This window comes from Dromaius novaehollandiae, chromosome 3, assembly GCF_036370855.1.
Source record: "Dromaius novaehollandiae isolate bDroNov1 chromosome 3, bDroNov1.hap1, whole genome shotgun sequence".
In the NCBI taxonomy this organism is placed as follows: domain Eukaryota; kingdom Metazoa; phylum Chordata; class Aves; order Casuariiformes; family Dromaiidae; genus Dromaius; species Dromaius novaehollandiae.
Window position 1 is genome coordinate 36749012 of NC_088100.1, and position 21356 is coordinate 36770367.

Here is a 21356-nt window from a genome sequence, read left to right on the forward strand (position 1 = left end):
ACCAAGGAGTTTTACACACTTTACCTAGGAAGCACCAACAGAAGTTTTCATTTAGAGGTGAAGAGGATGAGCACAGGAGATTTTTATACTTGCACACCTAAAATTCCTAATCCATTCCACCATGTCATAAACCCATAAAACAGAGAGAGTCCCTTTTCCTGACAGGTGAATCATGCATGAACTAGGAAAGATGGTAAGAATTTAATGTCCATCACTACTGAGGGAGTTAGCTTGTGAACGAAAGCTAGAGAAATATGAAAACAATCTCGAGTATGTGTGAATTAACAAGTGAACAAATAAACCAAAGTTTTTCAGAATACTCTAAGTGTCCCATCCCCACAACCATGCATCCCTCCATACAACAAAGCAAAATACATGTGGGGGAAAAGGAAGAATCGTATTTACAACCATCTTATGAGAATTCTAAAAGCCAGGGCTGCAATGCGAAAGTAAGAGAAATGAGCTGTATTTCCACCTACATCACTGAAGTATCTGTCACGAGGTTAGAAAAGACACTCAAGCTCCTGAATCCACAAAGTTATCAACTGCATACAGTATTTGTGGGAAGGCAATCAATGCAGCCCAAGTGTCCCAGATTGACATATTCATAATATTTAGCTTCAGTTAAAGTGACCACTTACCAAGGAATCCAAATTACACTGACACCTACTTGTTTTTCATCGTAATTCCCACTCTTTGGGAAACTTGCAATCTCAGTAGTTATTTTAGGTATCTTTCCCAGTATTACTTAGTTAAAAAAAATACAAATATTATGAACACTGGTCCAAAAACTAGTTCCAGGAATCTCAAAGACAACTCACCATGAACCAGCGTTTATTATCACACTAGTTTTCAGCTTTCTAGTTTCTATCAATACACTGTACAAAATCTAAGTTTATCACCAGATTGTTAATCATATTAGTCAGGTTTTTAACTTAACAAAACATATAGAAAAAAAGTCAAATTCATCTGCGATTGCATACTGATTGTCCTCCCTGAATTCTTAATCAAATCTTGTGGTGATGCTCCATTCTTTTGCCTATGTTTTGCTGCAGAATAACTTCCAAGAGAGAAAACAATCTACAGAAGGTCATTTCTTTCCACTGAAAATAACCTGAGCTTTCTTACTGAACTACATGCATCAGAAATCAGCATTTCATTTGGCTTTAAGATATGTTATATACTCCTTAAAAAAAGGAAATATGAGAACAACAGTAGTAAGACATTTACCTGGTCTTGATGCACAACATCAGCACAGCTAGTTTTTGGTAAAAAATTTAACTGACATGCAATCTATATGTAAATAATAATTCTACAGAAAATAAAGATTTTTGTACTTACAGTAAATATTCGCCTGCCAGTCCGATCAAAGGTTACACAGTATACAGAAGATAAGTGTCCTAAAATTCGTTTGTGCATCTTCATATGTTGATAGACTGCAGTTGGAACAAGGCGTTCAAGTCTGTACTTCCCATTTAGTTTTCTTGAAAACAGGGTATCCACTACCAAATGGGGAAGGGAAGGAAGAGGGAAAAAAAAAAAAAAAAAAGACAGCATTTATATTGGGTTCATAAGCTAAAGTGCTTGTCCAAAAGGGAAAGTTCATTTCAGCCCTGGACCTCTTACCATACGCACAGCTTATTATAATAATTCTCTCATTTTACCATTGCCCATACTTTAATCAGGGAAAAACATAACACAGAAGTACTCTATGATACAAATATGCAAAAAAAGTACCACAGGGCAAGGCAGAGCATGAAGTTACAACACATCAAACATTCAATTTTAAATGCCCAAATGTATGCTTCTCACTTTATACTAAGTGTGAGAAATTCAGAAGGATTGAGACAGCTTGAGAATAGTAAACTATTTCAAATTTATCAATCATAAGACTTTCAGATAGATATTAACTGCAGATCAGCAAACATTCAAATCTTCTCCAGGGCAACCTATTTTGAGGTCTGCATAACCAAACGTTTATCTACTATTCACAAGGCACAATCAATCTTTCCTTCAAAGAATATTACTACCAATTGGGGGGGGGGGGGGGGGGAGGCAGGGGCAACAGGAAGAGAGGGAGGAAAAAAGTTACATTCTGAGTTTGACTAACAGAGACTTAAAACAAACAAACACACACACACACCCCCAAATCCATCCTCCCTCAACTTTAAAATGCTAAGAAGGTCCAGGAGCAGTAATCTACTTTGTTACAACATAATTCAAATCAACCAGGAACTTCAGGAAAAAAGCATTATCCAGAAGCTCAGCTTTATTATTTTTAGACTGTTACTCGTGCAATGATAAGCAATGGAGTACAGTGTTTGCAGGCATGAATACATAGGCATTAGTCAAACAGCTCCCCATATTATCCTTAGGTTGAAGAAACAAGGGCAAGAGCAACACATTTTATATTCCATAGGACTATGTTAAAACAGAAAATGTGTTTAGACCTCCAACTTTTGAATATGTGAAAATTAAACACACATGTACGCCCAAAGTCCACAGCACTACACATAAAAAACAAAATCTGCCAGTGTCACGACAGGTAGGTGATACTTTCATTACTACTCTGGTCAGGCATTCATTCTTTATATTTGACCAAGGCTGTGTTTATACTAGTAAACTACAGGACCAATTCAGCCAGCAGTATTAACTGCGAAAAAGCCAAAAGTCTTTGGCATTGCATGGTTTTGACAAAGGCCAACTAGCACTCTCTCAGATAGCGGTCTGAGCATCTGCACAGGTCAAAGAACATTCAATAGGCAAACCAGATTGTGGCTACACTATACGGGGAGCAAAAGCACTTAGTGGCATGGACAACTGCCAAACCCATTGGTGTCAGGTAAAGAGAACAGCCCCGAACCATTTTATTTACTACATATGTAGCCCAAAGATTCAAAGTCTGGCTAGTTCAAGATGCTTGGTGAATGAGGGGGATCATCAGCTGTGGGGTTAGGCACTTTTAACCAGCGCTGCTCCTGCTTTAGGCTAAACTATATCCTCTCCACTCCCCAAACACAAGAAGAAAAAGATGCAGCTGCAACTGCCTTGCAACAAAGCATCTCCTTGCCAAAGGACAGTCAACTTTAGAACAGCAGAAAACCAAGATGAGTTCAGTTAGGGGGGAGAAAAAAAGGAAAAAAAAGAAAAAAAGCCAGTTTCTGCTTCTGACAATTCCTCCTACAGTTTAACAAAAAAAAAAAAAAAAAAAAAAAAAAAAAAAACAGAGTAAGAAAGGTCTTTGTCATGACAATGAAGTGAGCTTACTTGCACAATAATCTTGACCTATTCTAAAGTTACATCTTGTTTACTCTTAAGATGCAGGTGGTTGCCTGGAAATCAGCTTCTAGCAATGCCTTCACATGAACCCATAGCTCACAAAAAGGAAAAGCGCTTTATCCAAAATTTTAATTTTCAGAAATGTTCCCATCTGTCAATGAATTTAATAGTAATCTTTTATAAGGAAGAAAATCGTTAACCAAGATCATGTAATTTGGAAAAAATATCACAATCTCCCACAGGTCTGAACAGTCTGTCCATTAAGAGATTATTTTTAAGACTTCTCGAACTGTTCTGTTGAACTAAATTCTCACATCCATCATTGTTCTTAGATATGACCTTTCATTTAACTGTATGTATGTTCACCCACATTCGCTTTGCCAAGTGATCCAGTTTGGTTTATTTCACTGACCTATTTCCATTATTTATTCCTAACATTTACCACTCCAATATGTCACTTGCACACTTTGCTAGCACAATAACATTTATTTTTTTTCCCTCCAGAGTTCAGGTAAAAGTTACAAATAGCTGTGTCTCAAAAAAAGATTCTGCAGCTGAACAATAAAAATTCATACTTCTGATGCCAGCCAAAGTCAGAAAGGTCACCAACTGTCAATAATAATAATGTCTTTTGTACTAACTACAGGCCTTTGGTTTTATAACAATCATTACCCATATGTGGTCTCATGACTTGCCAGGCCTTGTCTGGTCTTTATCCTATTTAAGCTTGATTTTACCTATTTACAAAAAAATAATTTCAGAAACTCCTGTAACAGCAAGTCTGGTATCTATCTTGTTTTAGCCACGTTAGCAGTTTTCTGTCTTTGCTTGGCCTAACACAGTGGTGTCAGTATGAGCAAAGGTGTTAATCCAGTCACAGAAAATGCAATAAAAGTATAAGCAGTTCAACAGCTGCAGTGCAAGCCACTAACCATGCATAGTAAGTGAGAAAACAAGGACATGAACTGTATCCAAGCAAAGGCTATAGAGTGCTGGTTGGGCCTTACAGTGAGCCATCCAACATGAAGGGAAGTAAGGGTTGGAAGGAAGAAAGAACAAAACTACACAACAGATTGCTTGCTCCCAACTGGATGGGCACTGTGAAGAGAACACACTGCGCAGAAATAACTCCCATCCAACATGTCTCAAGCCTGGCCAATTCAGGGAAGTAAAATTAACTTAGCTTTGAAAGCTTGTCTGTTACTCACACGTGTAAAATCCTGCTTAAAAAGGAAAAACAAAACAGAACAAAAAAAAAAATCAAGAGATGTTATCAAGTGGTTGTTCTGCAACACTGCAGGACAATCCACCACTTAGTCCCAAGTGACATTTTGATTTGACATTTAATAGTGAAGCTAGCTGATCAGGCTTTCTTATTTTAGTTTTTATCATTCAAAGTCACACACCTTATTTACATGGTCTTATAACAGAATGTGAAATATGCCTTTAAAGGCAGGGGAGAGAAAACTGTCTTGGTCAGTAATAAGCCAAATTCAATCTTTTACCAGGTACAAGTTATGTTAAAAAAAAAAAAAAGTACACTTTAAATCATTATGGCTTATCTTTCATTTTCTTTCTTTCTGAAGTTGTATTTAATTAAAAAAACTACTACTGTGAAGAACAGAAACCAATTTCATCCCTTTCTAGTAACACAAAAATGGAACCAGAACCAGCACAAGCCTGGGATGACACCCGAGGAGCATACTTCACTTACGACTCTTACTCATACTGAATTGAGTTTCCTAACTGGTTGAGGTTGGACACACCTCTAACGAGTAAAATTTAGGACTTTTAGACTTGTCAATTTAAAAAAAAAAAAAAAAAAGTCAAAACTGACAGACTCCTCCTTTCACTCTTTAAGCTAGTAACACTAAATGCGTCATGCATTCACTTGATTTTTCTCCCCTTCTTTCAAGATGTCCAAAATCAAAAAGAGCAGCTTCAATTGACCTCTACCCTCCTACCATATGTCTGTTCAACTTCTAAACACTATACAATACTCTAGGTTTTCTGGTTTACAGATGACTGTCACCTATCTAAATGGGTTAAGCTAGCAACTTGATCAAGCCACCCTGTGTCTCAGAGCATTTCATGAAGGTAAAAATACAGTGACTCCTCACTGGAGTGTCTATGAAGAGATAAAAATTCTATATACATCTGAAAATTTGACATACAGAATTTATTCGTTAAACGAAAATAACTGCCAACTCTTTCAGAGATGTAAAAGGTGAGGTGTTTAAAAAGATAAAGAGTAACAACAAAAGCAAGTTGCACAATCCCAAGCATTTCCAAGCTGTTCCCCGATTTCAATGCAATCTTGCTTACTTTCAGTAGATATTTGTTCAGTCCATATTTAACTCAAACTATTGTTACTGTAAGACTTCTATACACATTTCTTGCATAACAAGGCATTATTTTAGTATAACTCACTTTAGATTTGAATAAACACGTGTAACTGTTTACTTTATACAGATCCCTTAAGATAAGTTTAGTGTATTTCTAATGCTTAGAACCTAAAAATTACTCTTTTGACTTTTTGCTATAATTAAAAGAATAATACAGTTACACAAAGCACTCAGGTTAGTTTTTAGGCCAGAAGGATTAATTAGTAAATTTCTAAAAACAGACATTTACATCTCTTTCAGAACATTACATTCTGTTTACAGCTGAAAAAGCAGCAGCATTCAACAAAAACTGTGAGAAACATGGGCAAAATATCTAAGAACTCTTCTCAAAGGGGACTATGCAACAAGCCCATGAAATAGTATTTTTCAGATGCAGATATATTCATTGATTAGGAAGAACATTCTTCATTTTCAGGAAAGAGCAGCCAATCTCACTCTGTTTTTCTCACCTGAATGACCAGCTTCCCCAAAAGCATCTAAATTTTAGTTCTATGCTTTTTCAGCAGTTCATAAAAACTAATGGAAAGAATTCCTTTTTTGTTTCTGCATTCAAGAAGAAGGGATCTTTGACAGAACAAAGCAGCATAAGGAAAAGACTTTTAGCTCCTTTTATTCTTAATTTTTATTTTTAATAATTTCTTAATCTTTTGGCCTGACATGATTTATTTTGGCCTGATGTGATTTTTCTTGACAACTCCTTTTTCCTTACGTACTATCTTCTAAATGTCCACAACTAGTATGTTAATTATTTGTTCCACTGTTTCTACATAAATTGAAATTAACTAACTTAGCTTGTAATTTTAACTCTTTTCTATTTCTTTAGCAACTTCTTACAAGACAGGTATGTTGCACACGCAATATCAATTGAACAAAGACTATTCCACTTGCTTTTTTTAATTATGTTCTACATGTGGTTCTGTAGTTTTCTAGAGAAGTTCATATTTGTATAGAGGCATTTTAACTGCATATAAAACAGCTACCTACAAGGCAGCTGGCAGAACGTGCACATGGTTTTAATTCTCAAGAATCTCTCATCAGCATCATAATTATACTGGTTCAGCAGGCTAGGAAATCAATGAATACAGCTATATGTTTAGTGAAATGCAAATGAAGGGAAAAAAGTCTGCACAAGCTAGAAAGACTTCAGACCCTTTTCTGTTCCTCAACTGCTGGTGGGCTCTCCACCTGAAATACATACAGCCTGAAGAGTAATAGTTTCTGAAATTTTTGTTAGATAAATCTATAAAACATAGCCTTTCCGGGATAAAAGGGGAAGTCATTTAAGGAAATGGAATGAAATTATCAAGCTCAATTTATAAAAGAAGTGTGATTCCAGCTCATGATTTCATTGAAAGGATCAGAGTAGAACAGGATAAATCAGAGATAAATGCGTCAACACACAGTTCTGAACCAGACACCCAGAAACCTAAATAACTCCTCAGTAGAAAACATTTAACTACCAGCACTTATCTCAATGCTTAGAAAAGGATTCAGTGCAAATATTCAGTGTTCCACAAAAGGTTCAATTAAAAAGAAAAACAAAACATCTATGTCTTTAAAAAGCCTTGTTCTTCCCTAAAAAGTAGTTGAAAGTTAGGGGCTGAAACTGGGAGTTTGTCTACCAAGACAAACCTACAAATCTCTTTGAAAACCAGCTGCTATGGCTTTCATAGCTTTTTTCCCTTGAGCAACTATATACCATTGAACAAGACATGGTACAATGCAAAATAAGCCATTTCCTCTTCCACCCTGACTTCATCATGTTTAAAAATATATTCTCAAGTATAGAAGCAGCTAAGACAACCACTACTAAAGAAATCTTAACTTTCTAAGGTCAAGTCACCTTGCAAAAAGGATTGCTGATCTGGCCCAAGATTCCCCACGTCTATGTTCTTCAAGCACATGCACAACCGCTCAAGAGGGGAATTACTCAGCAATAAGTATATTTCTCCCCATCTCTAGAACACAATATAGAAACAACTCTTTATTTAGAGCTGTTATTCTGGCATTCATTCAAAAACATATTAAACATGCAGGTGCTATACAAGAGTTTAAGCAACCACCTTTGACAAACACCCAAACCACCTGAGCAAGCTCTGAAAACTCACTTCTGAACACCCTACAAAGCCATGTTTTTCTTCCTATATCCAAAACATCTACAGAAGTAATAATACAGAAAGCATGCAGCTTGTCCTTTAAAATAAATGAAAGGCCTGTAAGAACACCAAATACTCTGCCATTCTACCAGGTCAAAATTGGCAGTGCTTTACCAGTAACATTCAAAGCTTCTTAGCTGCAAAATGCTTCTGCTGCAGCTATTGAGAGAACCATAATTCCCTGGCTGTAGGTAATGATATCCATTAAAAAAAAAAAAAAAAGACACGAAAATCCAGTTTTTTTCAACCCTAGAAATAATCTAAACACCCAAAATTGAACTCTTTTTTTAATATATCCCAGTTCATGGAAACCTCACAGGCTAACAATAGCCTCCAAAAGGAGTTCAGACATGGAGAACTTTGCCAGTTACTATGTTTAATGCCTCTGTTCTGAAAAGTATGTAGCTGCAGATTTGTATTGTGTTATTCAGTAGTTCACCCAACAAATATTCAGTCCTCTCTTTTTTGCCATGACAAAACTTGTGTCTTTTATCAGTCTTTTAGCAACACATCTTTTATCACAGTGATGCAACGTATTAAGCAAAGTTCAGAGATTTTGTGCTTCCATAAACACTTTATTTTGTTCCAAGGAGGCCCAGAAACCTGCTTCTGCAGCAATACCTACTCCTTAAGGTCTCACAACTCCTTCACTCATCTTTAGAAGTTTCCCGGACACTTAAGCCTGCAGTGCACTACAGAAGGAGCTTCAGTGCATAATAAGGAATGCCATATTACACTCCAGAAGTCCTTGTTTTGTGTGATAAAAATATTTCTGTGCATCATGACTGTTAAATTGATCATGAAATTTAGAGAAAGCTTCTATGGATTTTTTTTTTCCTCTTAGTCAGGGTGTTAAGTACAGCGACTAAATGAGTGCTTCAATGACTTTCAGTAACAGAGGCTCAAGCTATCCTATTTCATACCTGTTTTTGACTAATCACTTCTTGGTTTTTGTTTTTGTTTTTTTTAAAACTAGTTCAATGCTTGATCTCCTCGAAGGATTTAGAAAAATTTTCAAAAATGCTTTTTCCATATTTAGGTATACAAGTACCTTTGAAAAAACTGGCCATTCTCTGTCTAACCTAGTATGAGAGAAATACTAGTTTTAATACACATAGTATTTTGAGATATTTTTATTGCTACACGTAATTTTAACAGAAAATAGGTTATAGCTCAAAATACCCTCTACAGGAGATGCTAAGTAAATCTTCATTCACTGTCAACCTAACAAGTAAGAAGGATGGTGCCCGCTGGCAGCTGGCATGGGTTGGGTCTGGTTGAACTTTAGTTATAAGGGAGCAGACAAGAATAAGGGAGTAATTTAAGGATAAACAACCTGTTAATCACTGTGAAAGTTGCAAATGCATCTTTGCAGACTTGTGCAGAACCTCTGAGGGGGCAGACTGAGTGCCAGGGATGGTAACAGCCAAGAGACGGGTGCCAAGGGAGCGTGAATGAACCAGGCAAGCATTGAGCACTGTATACTCAATCTTGTAAATCATGTTGTCCAGAGTCATTCAGGAAAGATTTGAAACAGACTCTAAGAGAGACTCCAGAGAGAGAAGGGAGAAATCTCAGCAGTACCAGAGAGAAAAGAGAACAGTGTTCACAGCCCTGCCCCAGGACTTCATACAGCATGGCAGGAACTGCGTTAGGAACCACTACACTGACTTGCCTGGCCTCTCTCCTGGACTGTGCCACCTTTCTTGCAGGACAGGGAAGTCATGTGATTCATAACACTGTGCATATATCTGTTTGTGATCAGTGTTTTGGTGTCCGAATACATTTAGTCTCCACACTGGTCTTAACCTTTCTCCCACCATGGTTGGGGGAAAGATTGGCACGGAAACACCAAAAGAAAACAAGTGCTTTTGCAGAGTTTTCCTGCCCTGACCATGACAAAAGAAAAAGGAAGTACCTTAAAGAACCTCCTAAAATATCACACGTCCTTTGATTCTCCTCACAATTAAAAACAGGAAAATATATTTTCTTATTAGAAAGTTGAAAGTTAACAGAACCCATTTCAGTGACAAAGATATCAATAAGAGCTATAACAACTACAAGGGCAAGCAGAAAGAAGAACGGCAGAAAAATACCCCTCTGACCTACAGCTGCTTTCATTTTTTCCAACTGCACGGACAGCATGACATAGCATAGCAAACTACATGCACAGCTAGGAAATTAGTGGATGGACCAAAGAACAGAAAGAATCACTTCTACAAGACACACAAATTTTTCAAAGAAAACCATTAGAAGTCTACGTGACTAACTCTCCCCAACAACAGAGAAAGACCATGCTGACCTGATTTTAAATTTTTCCACTGTATCAACTACCTTTTTTTATCAAAAGCATTATTAATCTTTTTTATCAAAAGCATTATTAAATTTTTAAGAAAAAAAGTTTTATTTATATATTTTCACTGTTGGAAGATATTATATTCAATTTCATACCTCAAAGGGAAGTTTTATAATAATAATTAGCTTCCGAGCAGAACTAGTACATAAACACATGTACATAAACACATGTACATAAACACATGTACATAAACACATGTACATAAACACATGTACATAAACACATAAAAACTGATACACAACATCCTAATAAAAATAACACTGAATGAAAGGTACAACACAAACAAGGACAAATATAATGGAATTGCTACTCAGCTCTCATCATCACATTAATCAATTACCCTGGGAGTTAGGAATTACAATGGCAATGCCATCATAAGACTGACTTACCTATACTAGGTGGACTGCCATAATTGACAGGTGACTCTGGAGGCCTTCCACAATGTAATGCAGCAAGAGCCGATCCTTTCCACACAACATGTTTGCAACCTGTTTTAAAAGAATTACACAAAAATATAAACCATTTTATTGCATGAGAAAAATGCAGAAAAGACATGGAAAAAAAATCAAGAACTCTCAAAAATCTCATGGAATTTTCATACTTTTGTTTGTACGAAGCAAAGACTGTCTGCCAGCTCCTAATAACGTCTGCACTCCAGGGACACTCTGGGGGATTTCTTGCTCTAGAAGTGGTCCTAGCCGATGGCATATTTGAAGCAAGTGATCGGGTGCCAAGTGTCTATAGTATTTCACCTATTATACAAAAAAGCAAACAAAGCATTTAATAAAGAAAAAACAAACATTTTTGAAAATGTTTGATCTTTTTTCCAGTTTCCTACACAAATTCTTAAAAAAACAGTATATAAGGCATAAAAACAGATAATGACCTTATGCACAGTAACTCTTTCCAGCTGGTCCTAATTAATTCTATTCACAGTATGCAACTTGTACACAGAACTGTTGGTATTTACTATTTTGTGACTTTAAAGCAGAGTTAGCCACAAAATATTAAGCCGCTTTATAATAACAGGGAAAAAATGTAAATATATTCAATATTATGTTTAAATAGTTTTCTGGTCAATTTAAATTACTTTGAGACAAGGATTACAGGCACAGCAACATTTACAGATTTCTTGGAAGATTCATATATACTAAATAAGTAACACAATTTTGGAGAAGATGGATACTCTTCACACACAAAAACATTCTTCCTCAACTCACCTAAGTTATGAGGCCTGGCTAAAGCTCCACAGTTGGAATCTTTACATCTAAGCCTTTTAAATCAAAGCGTTGGTTTAAGTAATTCAATTTTACAATCAGTATACATGTCCCTCTGTTACACTGAAGACATGAATTTGTAACAATAAGGGAAACATCCTCAGACCAGGTTTTGTACACTACTCAGTTCTCAATTGCACAGCACTAGAACAAGCTCCTATCATCATCAACAGATCTTCTCATTACCACTTGATTAAAAGAATGTCTAGTCAGCACTATTGACTGCCCATACAAAACTGAGTCCATGTGTTCTTCGGAACTACGAAAATTATAGATCAGAAAGATGATCTTCTGGAACCAAACAGCTTCAAAACACGTGCAAGTGACTACAGTAAAACACAAATCCTTCAATTAAGAAATAGCACTTTAAATACATAAAACTGCTACTGCCAGCTTAAAGTATAAGAAATATTTAAAACAGTAAAATTAATATGGAGGATAGAAACTCGATTTTCTTCAGTTCTAGTACAGGATTTGGCATGTAGCAGTTTAATCCTTTTTTCAGTCTGAAATTTGTCTGCACAGTTTCACTTTGCAGCAAAAAAGTACTGCAGTAAAAGCTTGTGATGTTTTGTTATTCTACAACTGCAGAAAGCCATGATAGACATTTTAGCAAGACTGATGCTTTTGTACTATCCACAATTAACAGGAATATACCTTACTCTTCATCAAATGTGTTTCTATCTTGCTGACACAATGTAATCACTCCATGTATTCCAGCAATTTGTTAGCATAAGAAGTGCTGATGTCTGCAACTGCGACTTTGGAAAAGCCTTGCTTACTCTAGAGCAAGTTTTTCCTCCCACCATGTCAACCTTCTAGTGAAGGAGGAGGTTTGTCTTCTACTACTCTTCTAGAGTTATATTACCTTCGTAGCAGGCCTTGCAAGTTATCCAAATCTGACTATCTAGAAGTCAAATGACTTAAAAATAAATCTGTAGAATTAATTGTAAATTTTAACTTAAATAATATCTTAAATTCTTTTAAAAAAGCCTTTTTCTTTCTTTATCTTACGTGAATTTTTTAAGATGAGTAAGTTTAATGTTATCAGATACATGCACTCAGTTAGAAGAGTAGCAAAAAATAAACCACTGAGCTTGGAACTTGCTAGTCTGATTCATTTTTCTTATAGGTAACATATAAATGAAACAGACATCTTTCACTCTACTTAGAGAGGGAGGAACCACAGTCAAAATGCATGGCTGAGTGCTCCTCCAAAAAAGCAGAATAGTCCTAAATGGTGACTAAGCTGTGCAATTTCTGCCACCAACAATCCTCATCCATTTCCTTAGCTTTTATTCTCCTTCACTCCTATCCAAAGGATCAAAAACTTAGAAAGTACTGCTCTTTGCACTGTTTTATCTGAAACCAATTTTCCATTTATGTGGAAACTGAACTTTTCTCTCTAAAAGGTTAATAATCAGTGATGTTCCGGTTTGACCACATATATTAAAACAACTTAATACAGTTAAGCATAGTTTTATCCTGCTCAACACCCTTCAATTTTATACATGTCCACAAATGCACAAAATCTGAAGTAAATAAAGCAAATCAGCTTTGACACATTCCAAAGCCACAACTAGCTGACATATTGAGTCATACGTCTCATGATTTGTCATAAGCCATATGGGTTCACTTTTTCTGTTCTTGTTGGGAGGTTTTTTGGTTTTTGTTTTTTTTATAAAAGAAGCATGAACAAGAAGGGCTCAATTCCACAAGCAACTTTTTAAGCAAATGTTTTAAAGAGTCAGATCTATTTGTATTACTCTTGATCATACCTATTAAAGACATTATCTTAAAATACACCTTACAGACAAAAATAGACTGTAGTGCAGGTTAAGCCATTTTATGCAAAAGCTGCCAACATACACAGTAGTTCTGTGATGCTTCTGAACAGAAAATTTCAGAATCATCACTGTTTGCGACCAAACAGTACTAACATCCAACTCATTAAGAAAGTGATTCAACAATAAGGAAAGGAATAAAATATATATATATACATCTCAGAGTAACATTGGCCATTTAAACACTTGTCAGTTCCAGGAAGTTCGTAAAACAATTTCAGATGCGATATACAGATGTCAACACTTGCCTCTCATTTTCCTATATGTTAAGACTAATACATACACATACATTTTAAAAAGAGAGAGAAAAAAAAATGCTCCATTTCACTGTAAAATCTGCCAGACAAAAGTCTCTAGTCTTATTATAGGTTGTATTTGGACTTGTTTCTCTTCTGCTATAAAGAACAAAAATGGGGGAAGGTACTTAACCTATTTTTAAGAAATTTACCTTTTTCTCTTGAAAAACTTCTAAAGTACTTCCCTCCTCACGGGGGGAAAAAAAATGCTTTTAACAATACTAACTTGTATGTGTGACTTAAGCCTTTAGCATTAGAGCAGAAGTCACAAATGAAAAAGTACATAAATTCATCTTAGTCTTAGCATCCTTCCCTTTTGAAAAAGGAAAAAATATATATATAATAGAACCAGAATAGGGCAGCAGCAAGCTAAGAAAGGACGAGGTAAGGAAGTTATTAAAAAAAGAAAAAAAAAAAAAAAAAGCTACTTGAAGGCTAAAATTATTTCTTTTGATCTATTATGCTTTTTTAAAAAATTCCAATAAAGTATGCAAGCTGATGCTAATTATTTTAGGGATTAATGAAAAACAAATTTGGGATACTTGTGCTCCAGAAAGACAGAGAGATCTAAGGTGCAGCCTACTTAGAAAGGGGCAATCCTTGCACTGACGAACTGTAAAAAGAAGCTAAAAACAATATAAGATATACCTACTACCCTGTCTCCTCCTCTTACTAAAAAAAAAAAAAAAAAAAAAAAAAAAACCCACCACAGTATCTTTCAAGTCAAGTGACAAGGAAGAAATCCAATTATTTTTTAAAAGGACATGTTACAAGCTTTGTCAGACACAGAAAAGCCCATGACAAGCCAAGCAGGATGATGAAAATTTGTCTCGTTATCAATCACTGATCCCAAAATGAGAAGTGAAAGTAGAAGGGAAAAAAAAAAAAAGAGAGAGATGTGCAAGTATTTAAAATTCATACAGCTGTAAATGAAAAGTGAAAACTGGACTCTTTTTCAAGCTTTTATGCCAAATCTGTGACATCAAAACAGCATATAAACAGCACTTTCCTTTTCCTGCCAGTCCCCCAGATAAAATTCTAGGTGGTTTCTTTCTTCCTATTAGGCTTTCTGTAACACCTAACTCTGTTCTAATCTTCCAGTAGAAATGCAGAGAAGATATGCTTTCACAAGTATAATACTAAACTAACTATTAGTTCAAAAGAGCCATTCCACATAGGAAGAGTTACTACACTTAAACATTACCGTAAATCAGTAAAGTTTAGGGTCTAACTCAGCAAGAATAGCAACACTGCTAGGAGGTACAAAGTTTTCACACCTTAGGCACAAATATTTTCTAGGAAAGTAAGAAGAGGTATCACTCTTAACTTCGCCCTTCACCTACCATCCTCAACTTCACTTATCCAGAACGAATAGCATGGGAATACACAAAATACAGCTCCAACAGCTATTTAGACTAACATTCAAATCTATTACTTTTGGAGCAGACCTAAGTGCTTGTATTTTCATTCTCCATGACTCTGCAAAATAATTTAACATCAGAATCACAATGAATCAATCAACAGAATCATGGTTTGACCTAGACTCTTTCATTAAGTTTCTAATACATATTTCAGTTACACACTGCAAGTGTTTTAGACACCAAATAAAATACAATCCTATTCTGAATTCTGCACTAAGCAGTACACATACTGAAACATTCTGTAAAATAACAAATTTTTTTCCATGCTAACAGTTAGCATACTTAACTACAAGTTCGGCCCTAATTATCTTTCAGAAAAACGTATTTCCACATAAGAACATTAAAAAAGTCAGTCAGCCACCTTTATTTCAACATGCTAGAGCTCAATTTTACTAATACCAATATCCATCCAAGCTGCAACTATTCCACTATATAAGATATTACAGCAAACAAACTCCATATTGAATTACAACAACCGTTGTACTATATCAGACCATCAATCTAATCGAGTATCCTGTACCACTAGCAACTGCCTGATTGCTTTAAAATTAGGAACTGCAATAACGTACAATTACTTTTCTCTGAAGCATTCTCATTCTCTTTTCTTGGGGGGAGAGGGAGACAGCAGAAGAAAGGGGAGAATTAACTGTTTGCCCAGAAGCATTTTTATTTCTGAAGTATTTTCCAATTATGCATGAGCTAAAAGGATATGGATATTTACCAACTACATTCTATAGAAATGCACACTAACATAAGATTACTTTTCCTCTAATGAAACAGACCTATATGAAACGAGCTGTCCCAAGAACATACAATCCACTTTTCAACAATTTTGTGCTTTTAATAGGTGGAAGAGGGAGTAGATAATAAAAAGAACCTTAGCATAAACAGACTGCTACAAGCTTGGTACTTAACACAAAACATTATGAATGACTGGAACATTTTCAGCCTTGTGGACTTACCTATTACTGTGAGCATACTTGCACCTATTTGCCTATCTTAAAAAAAAAATTCCAAAATGTTTGTAATGAGTTTAGAACAGATACACCTAGGAAACCAAATATTCCTCTTTAGCCCATCCCTTATCAGCATTTCTTAACTCTAATCTGAAAGACACTAGGGTCGACTTGCTGATCCTACTGATTATCTACAGAACAAACCAATGCAAGGTGCTTTACACAAGGAATGGGAGCTCCTCATCATAAACATAAAACAGTTTCAACAAAGAGTCTATAACTTATCATCTGAACTGCCAACTATATAAGTCATCTGTAGAACAGAAATGCTTGACTTGTAGAACTACAATTAAATCATTTAAGTTTACATACATCCAATAGCAGCACTGATAATTAGACCAAACACATTGTTAAGTATCACAGTCATTATCACCACCAGTTCACTAAGCTTTTCAGACTACCTTCTGAAACACTGTATATACTTTCCCCAGAATATCGTTGATAAAACTATATGACAACACAGCTCTGGGATTTGATGCAAATTTTACCTTTCCTCACAGGGTTTTTTGAAGAAATGAACCACTTATTTCAGTTACTTACTAAGAAATGGAATTATTAAGCAGTAACCAGAATACTGCCTAAAAGACTTTACTACCTTAGAGACTATGCAAACAATGAAATATTGCAACTGTTCTGAGTTTAATGGCCCAGTTCCACAGATGCTCTTTGTAACTTCATGCACCTATGCAAAACTAAAAATAAAGAACATTGGAATGGCCTGAAAACAGAGTTTGTCATTTTCACTTTAAAAATAAAATCTTTAACAATGGCGGGAAGGGGAGAGAGAAGAGAAGGGAAGAAACATTAGCAAAATAACAATAAACAGTTTCTGAGAACAATAAAGTATATTCCACTATCTACTAAAGCCACTACACAGTCATCCTATTCGACACAGTTCCCTGCGCTCCTCCATCCACGACTACCACCAATATGAATAAAAGTTTAATTCAACAGAGAAAAAGGAAAATTATGTGAATAACTTAGGTAAGACAAAGAAAGTCCATGCAATAGCTCAGATTTTCTACACCACAACGCTGGTACTTTACAAAATCTATAAAACCTCTACAGTAACTTTAAATTGTTAAGGAGAATCTTCATATTCAGCCAGCAGAAATCCACTTTGCTTCCAAAAGGGGTAACCCCAACACGTTCCATATCCCTCACTATGCATTGCTACCATCTCTCTCATGGTGGTATTAGGATCAAGGTGGCTGAAGTCAGAGAGCTGAATCATCTGAAAATAATTTTTGTACTATTTATTTTTGAGACAGTTCAGCACCCTGATCCAACTGACTGCATACTTGGATGAGTGCTGGTGCCTACACAACAGATGCAGTGGAAATGCATAGCTTTCAGCAACAACACACAGTTAGATCAGCTACACCCATAGTGGAACTGCAACATGAAAAACCAATTACCCTGTAGTCAAATAATGCACAAACAAGCTATGGTGTGTCAAGGCCCTAACAAACATGTTTTTAAGCCTAACGACACAACACTTAAACAATGTATTTAACCACAATCTACACACAATTCAACTCTGACAGAAGGCTCCCTCATTGTGCTATAGCAAGCAGTTAACTCTCTTAGTAAGACTCGACTTCCATTCCCCATCATAAGAACTCCTCAGATTTTCAAAAAGAAGAAAAAAACATGTTTCATGTTTAATTGTTTAATGGGGTTTCACAGCTAACAAAAGAGAACACAAACATGGAGAGATCTGTTCCTGAAAAGTCATGCCATCCTCACTATTTAGGCTAAAAGCAACCTACCAGAGACACAACTCTCAAACAGACTTTGGATATACCACAAACAGAAATTGTAATACTGACAATATAAAAACTAGATTGGCACTCTGAAATAAGAGGCTACACTCTCAAAGACAGAATCAAGTAGTTTATACCACGAATGGGGACTCTAGGAAAAAAATATAATATGGAAATATTTGAATTCAAGGAAAACCACTTAAGACTATAAAACACAGTATAATAGCTGTTCTGAATTCATATATTTTCTTGCAGCATTACAAGCCTGCACAGCATGGTGCTAGCTTGTAAGAAAATGAAACATTTACTTTCACTGACCAAACAGAAGAATGGAAGTAATATACAAGATGAAAATTGTACCAAATTTAACATTATTTGAGAAAATTAAGTTACGGCAATAAAATATCTAAGGCTGTGAATTTCAGTCTAGTAATAGAAAAATAACTCCAATAATTCTTAAACATATGCTTTCAAAAGACGACAAATAAACAGGAACATTAGGCATCACTAGAAAAGATAGGCTATACAAGATCCACATAAATATATAACGAAAGGTATGGTTTTGCAAATAATAGAACAAAAAAAGCTTAGCATTAAATTCCATCAACTGCTATACACAGCCTTTATTCCATTCCAGTCAGGCTTCTAACATTACATTTATTACTATTTTTGTTTGTTTCTTAGCTTTTCTCAGCTGCTTCTATCAATTTTTGCAAAAGCTCTAGGCATACAAGTGAGAGAAACTGGTACTGATGCATGACAAAATGTGCTTTCTCCAGAAAGACCAGATAGCATCTGAAAGCTGTTTCTAAAAAAAAAAAAAAAAAAAAAAAACAAAAAAAAAACAGAGGGTTAAATCAACATCAACCTCCAACTTAACAGCTAAAGATACTTAGGTTAGAAATAAACAAGTTCTTGTTTCACATTTTTTTTCTTGTATGTGAAGTTTAACTCTCATCCTACAAATACACTTTTGTAACAGCTTTCACAAGCCTAAAACATCGAATACAAAGTTTACACTTTTGCTTCCCCAACTGAAGCAAAAGCAGAAATAGAGGAAAGAGAAAAGTATCAAGCACAAAGTAACCAACTTCTTTTTCCCCTCTCCCCACTTCTAGGTAGGGGCAAGGTGGAAGAAGGGCATACAGATGCTTACCAGAAAGTACATGAAGAAGTCTAAGAAAGCTTTGTTAAGAACAGAAGACTAGGAAGAGAAAAAGGACCTAAATAGCAGCTTATGTCTAAACACACAGATCAGAATCAAGTCCAACTTTAGACTCCTGGAATTTCAGAGAAGTACATCTTACATCATTACATACTAACTCTGACTAAATTCATATGTATCTGCATTCTACCAAATAAAAGATGCTTCAAATGCAGGACCTAAAAGAAGCCTGCATTTCTCATAAAGCCTTATCTCAACCTTTAAAAAATTTTTTCCCCACCTTCTCTTTTCTCACATTCTCTTATGCAGACTACATAGGAGACCCCCAACCCCATTCTATACTAGGACTGCACCTACAACTCTAATCTTTCCCTTTAAAATTGAAGGGACAAAAAATTAATGCTAAGTTTTACGAAGTAAATTGCCATCATTGTTTGGAATGGATAATATAGCCTTATGGGTTAATACTACCTTTTAAAAAATATGTTAATAGTGCAACATATCATATAAAGGTACCAGCACTTTGAAATTCCTAGTTGAATTTTTTCACAGTCTTTGACTTCAAGAAAATGTGAAAGTATTGCTATGTATGAGCATGTTTTCAACAAGTCAACTGCAATCAGTTCTTCCACAACTACATGCATTAAAATGCTCAGGCCAGTCCACCTCACACTCTAGAAGAAACCAATGCAATGAACAAGCCTGTTCTAGCTACAATAGAAACTTACCACTTGTATTGAAATAACAATAATAAATAAAATAAAAAATGGCTGCATGTACATTATCAGCTGCGTTATGGTCCCTCTCCTTCCGCATGAACTCAAAAGTTCACCACATGTCTAAACCTCAGAAGCACTGGAACTTAGAGCTAATATGACCAACCAGAAAGCTCAAAGGGAAATCCTGCTTTACAAACAATACAAACTAAGAGGGCACAGCTTTCTTCTGAAATCTTACTTAGAAATTCAGAGATGAAATTAGATGATAACAGCACATCTGTAACAAAAACAATACTAGCAACAAGTTACTAAGGGATGCAACTCCAACATCTTAATTGCTGTTTTCCCACAACATCAACTGACAGCACATTAGAAAAACTACTCAGGCCCACCTCTGCTAGTAGGCAGAATTAAAACAACTACAGGCACCACCGCAACTAGTACCTTTGCTATCACAGATCCACAACTGAGATGAAAAGCACACACTGGGAGATGGAGATTAAAAAAAAAAAAAATCTGCGATACAAACCTGGCCGTTTAAGTTACCTTACATACTACTAGACAGGTTTTATGTAGAAAACAAAGATGTATAACGCATCTTGCAAGTATGTGTGGCCACATACAGCACCAAGACGGGATATCTCGGAGCAAACCCACCTCCAGTACAGACCCGAGACAGGTTTAGGGGGAAAAAAAGAAAAAAAAAATTCTCGCCCGCCCGCACGGGCCCGGGGCCCGCGCCCCCAGGCACAGCGCGCCCGCCGCCCCCCCCCCGCCACAGCCGGCCCAGCGCAGGCAGCCGCCCGCGGCCATTGTGCGTGCGCGCGCGCGCGCGCGCGGGGGGGGGCGGGGCGGGGAGGAGCGCGCGGAGGGGGCGGGGCGGAGCAGAGCGCGCCCCCGCCGCCTGGCGGCCCGGCCGGCTCCGGCAGACTCGGCGCGCTCGCTCCGCCCCGCGCTGCCTCGGGCTCCCACAGCACATCCATGACGTACCTTTATTTCTAGCGCGGTGGCTCCGCGGCTCTGGCTTTAGGGCGCTCGCCGTTGTTCACCCCCGCGCCGCGGCACCCCGCGAGAGGGGCTATCCGCCCCCCGCCCCCGCTTGCCTCGGCCGTGCGCGCTTCTCCGCGGGGTTGAGAGGGAGGAGGAGGCCGAGTTTAAAAAAAAAATCCTCCAAAGTTTTTTTTTTAAGTCGTATTTTTTGCGGGAAATTCAATTTTTTTATTGGGCTGCTCAAGGAGAGAGGGGAAAAGGAAAAAAAAAAACCTTTGCCCGCCGCATCGCGCTCGGCCGCGAGTCTCACCAGGTTCTCGTAGCTGCGGGGATGCTCCTTGCCCGTCCAGTCCGTCCGCTTGGGCAGCAGCTGGCGGGGGAGGAAGCAGAGAGCCGGTGTGAGCCGCCCCCCGCCCCGAGCTGCCCCCCAGCCGAGCCCGCGATGGGGCGGGGGAAGCGGGAGAGCGCGAGGGAAGGGGGAGGGAAGCCGCAGGCGGGGCGAGCGCCGGGCGTGCGGCGCCGCTTACCTCTTTCTCCGCCACTTCTCGGATCAGGACCTGCAGCAACAACAAAAGGGGAGGGGAAGAAAGGAATAAAAAGAGAGGGAGGGGAAATTAAAAAAATAAATAAAAAAGAAGGAAAGAGAGAGGGAGAGAAAGAAGCGGT

At 37.1% G+C, this 21356-nt stretch overlaps 1 protein-coding gene across 2 annotated transcripts in view; it reads right to left on the reverse strand.

The window, feature by feature from the left end:
- PHIP (pleckstrin homology domain interacting protein) overlaps positions 1–21356 on the reverse strand; it is a 120929-nt gene that overhangs the window by 98791 nt on the left and 782 nt on the right. For both annotated transcript variants that reach the window (XM_026121112.2, XM_026121111.2), the window contains exons 3-7: positions 21218–21247; positions 21001–21060; positions 10798–10948; positions 10586–10684; positions 1342–1502 (exon numbers count right to left, since the gene is read on the reverse strand). In XM_026121112.2, coding sequence (XP_025976897.1) covers positions 1342–1502; positions 10586–10684; positions 10798–10948; positions 21001–21060; positions 21218–21247 — 501 coding nt within the window. The remainder of the gene's footprint in view (positions 1–1341; positions 1503–10585; positions 10685–10797; positions 10949–21000; positions 21061–21217; positions 21248–21356) is intronic.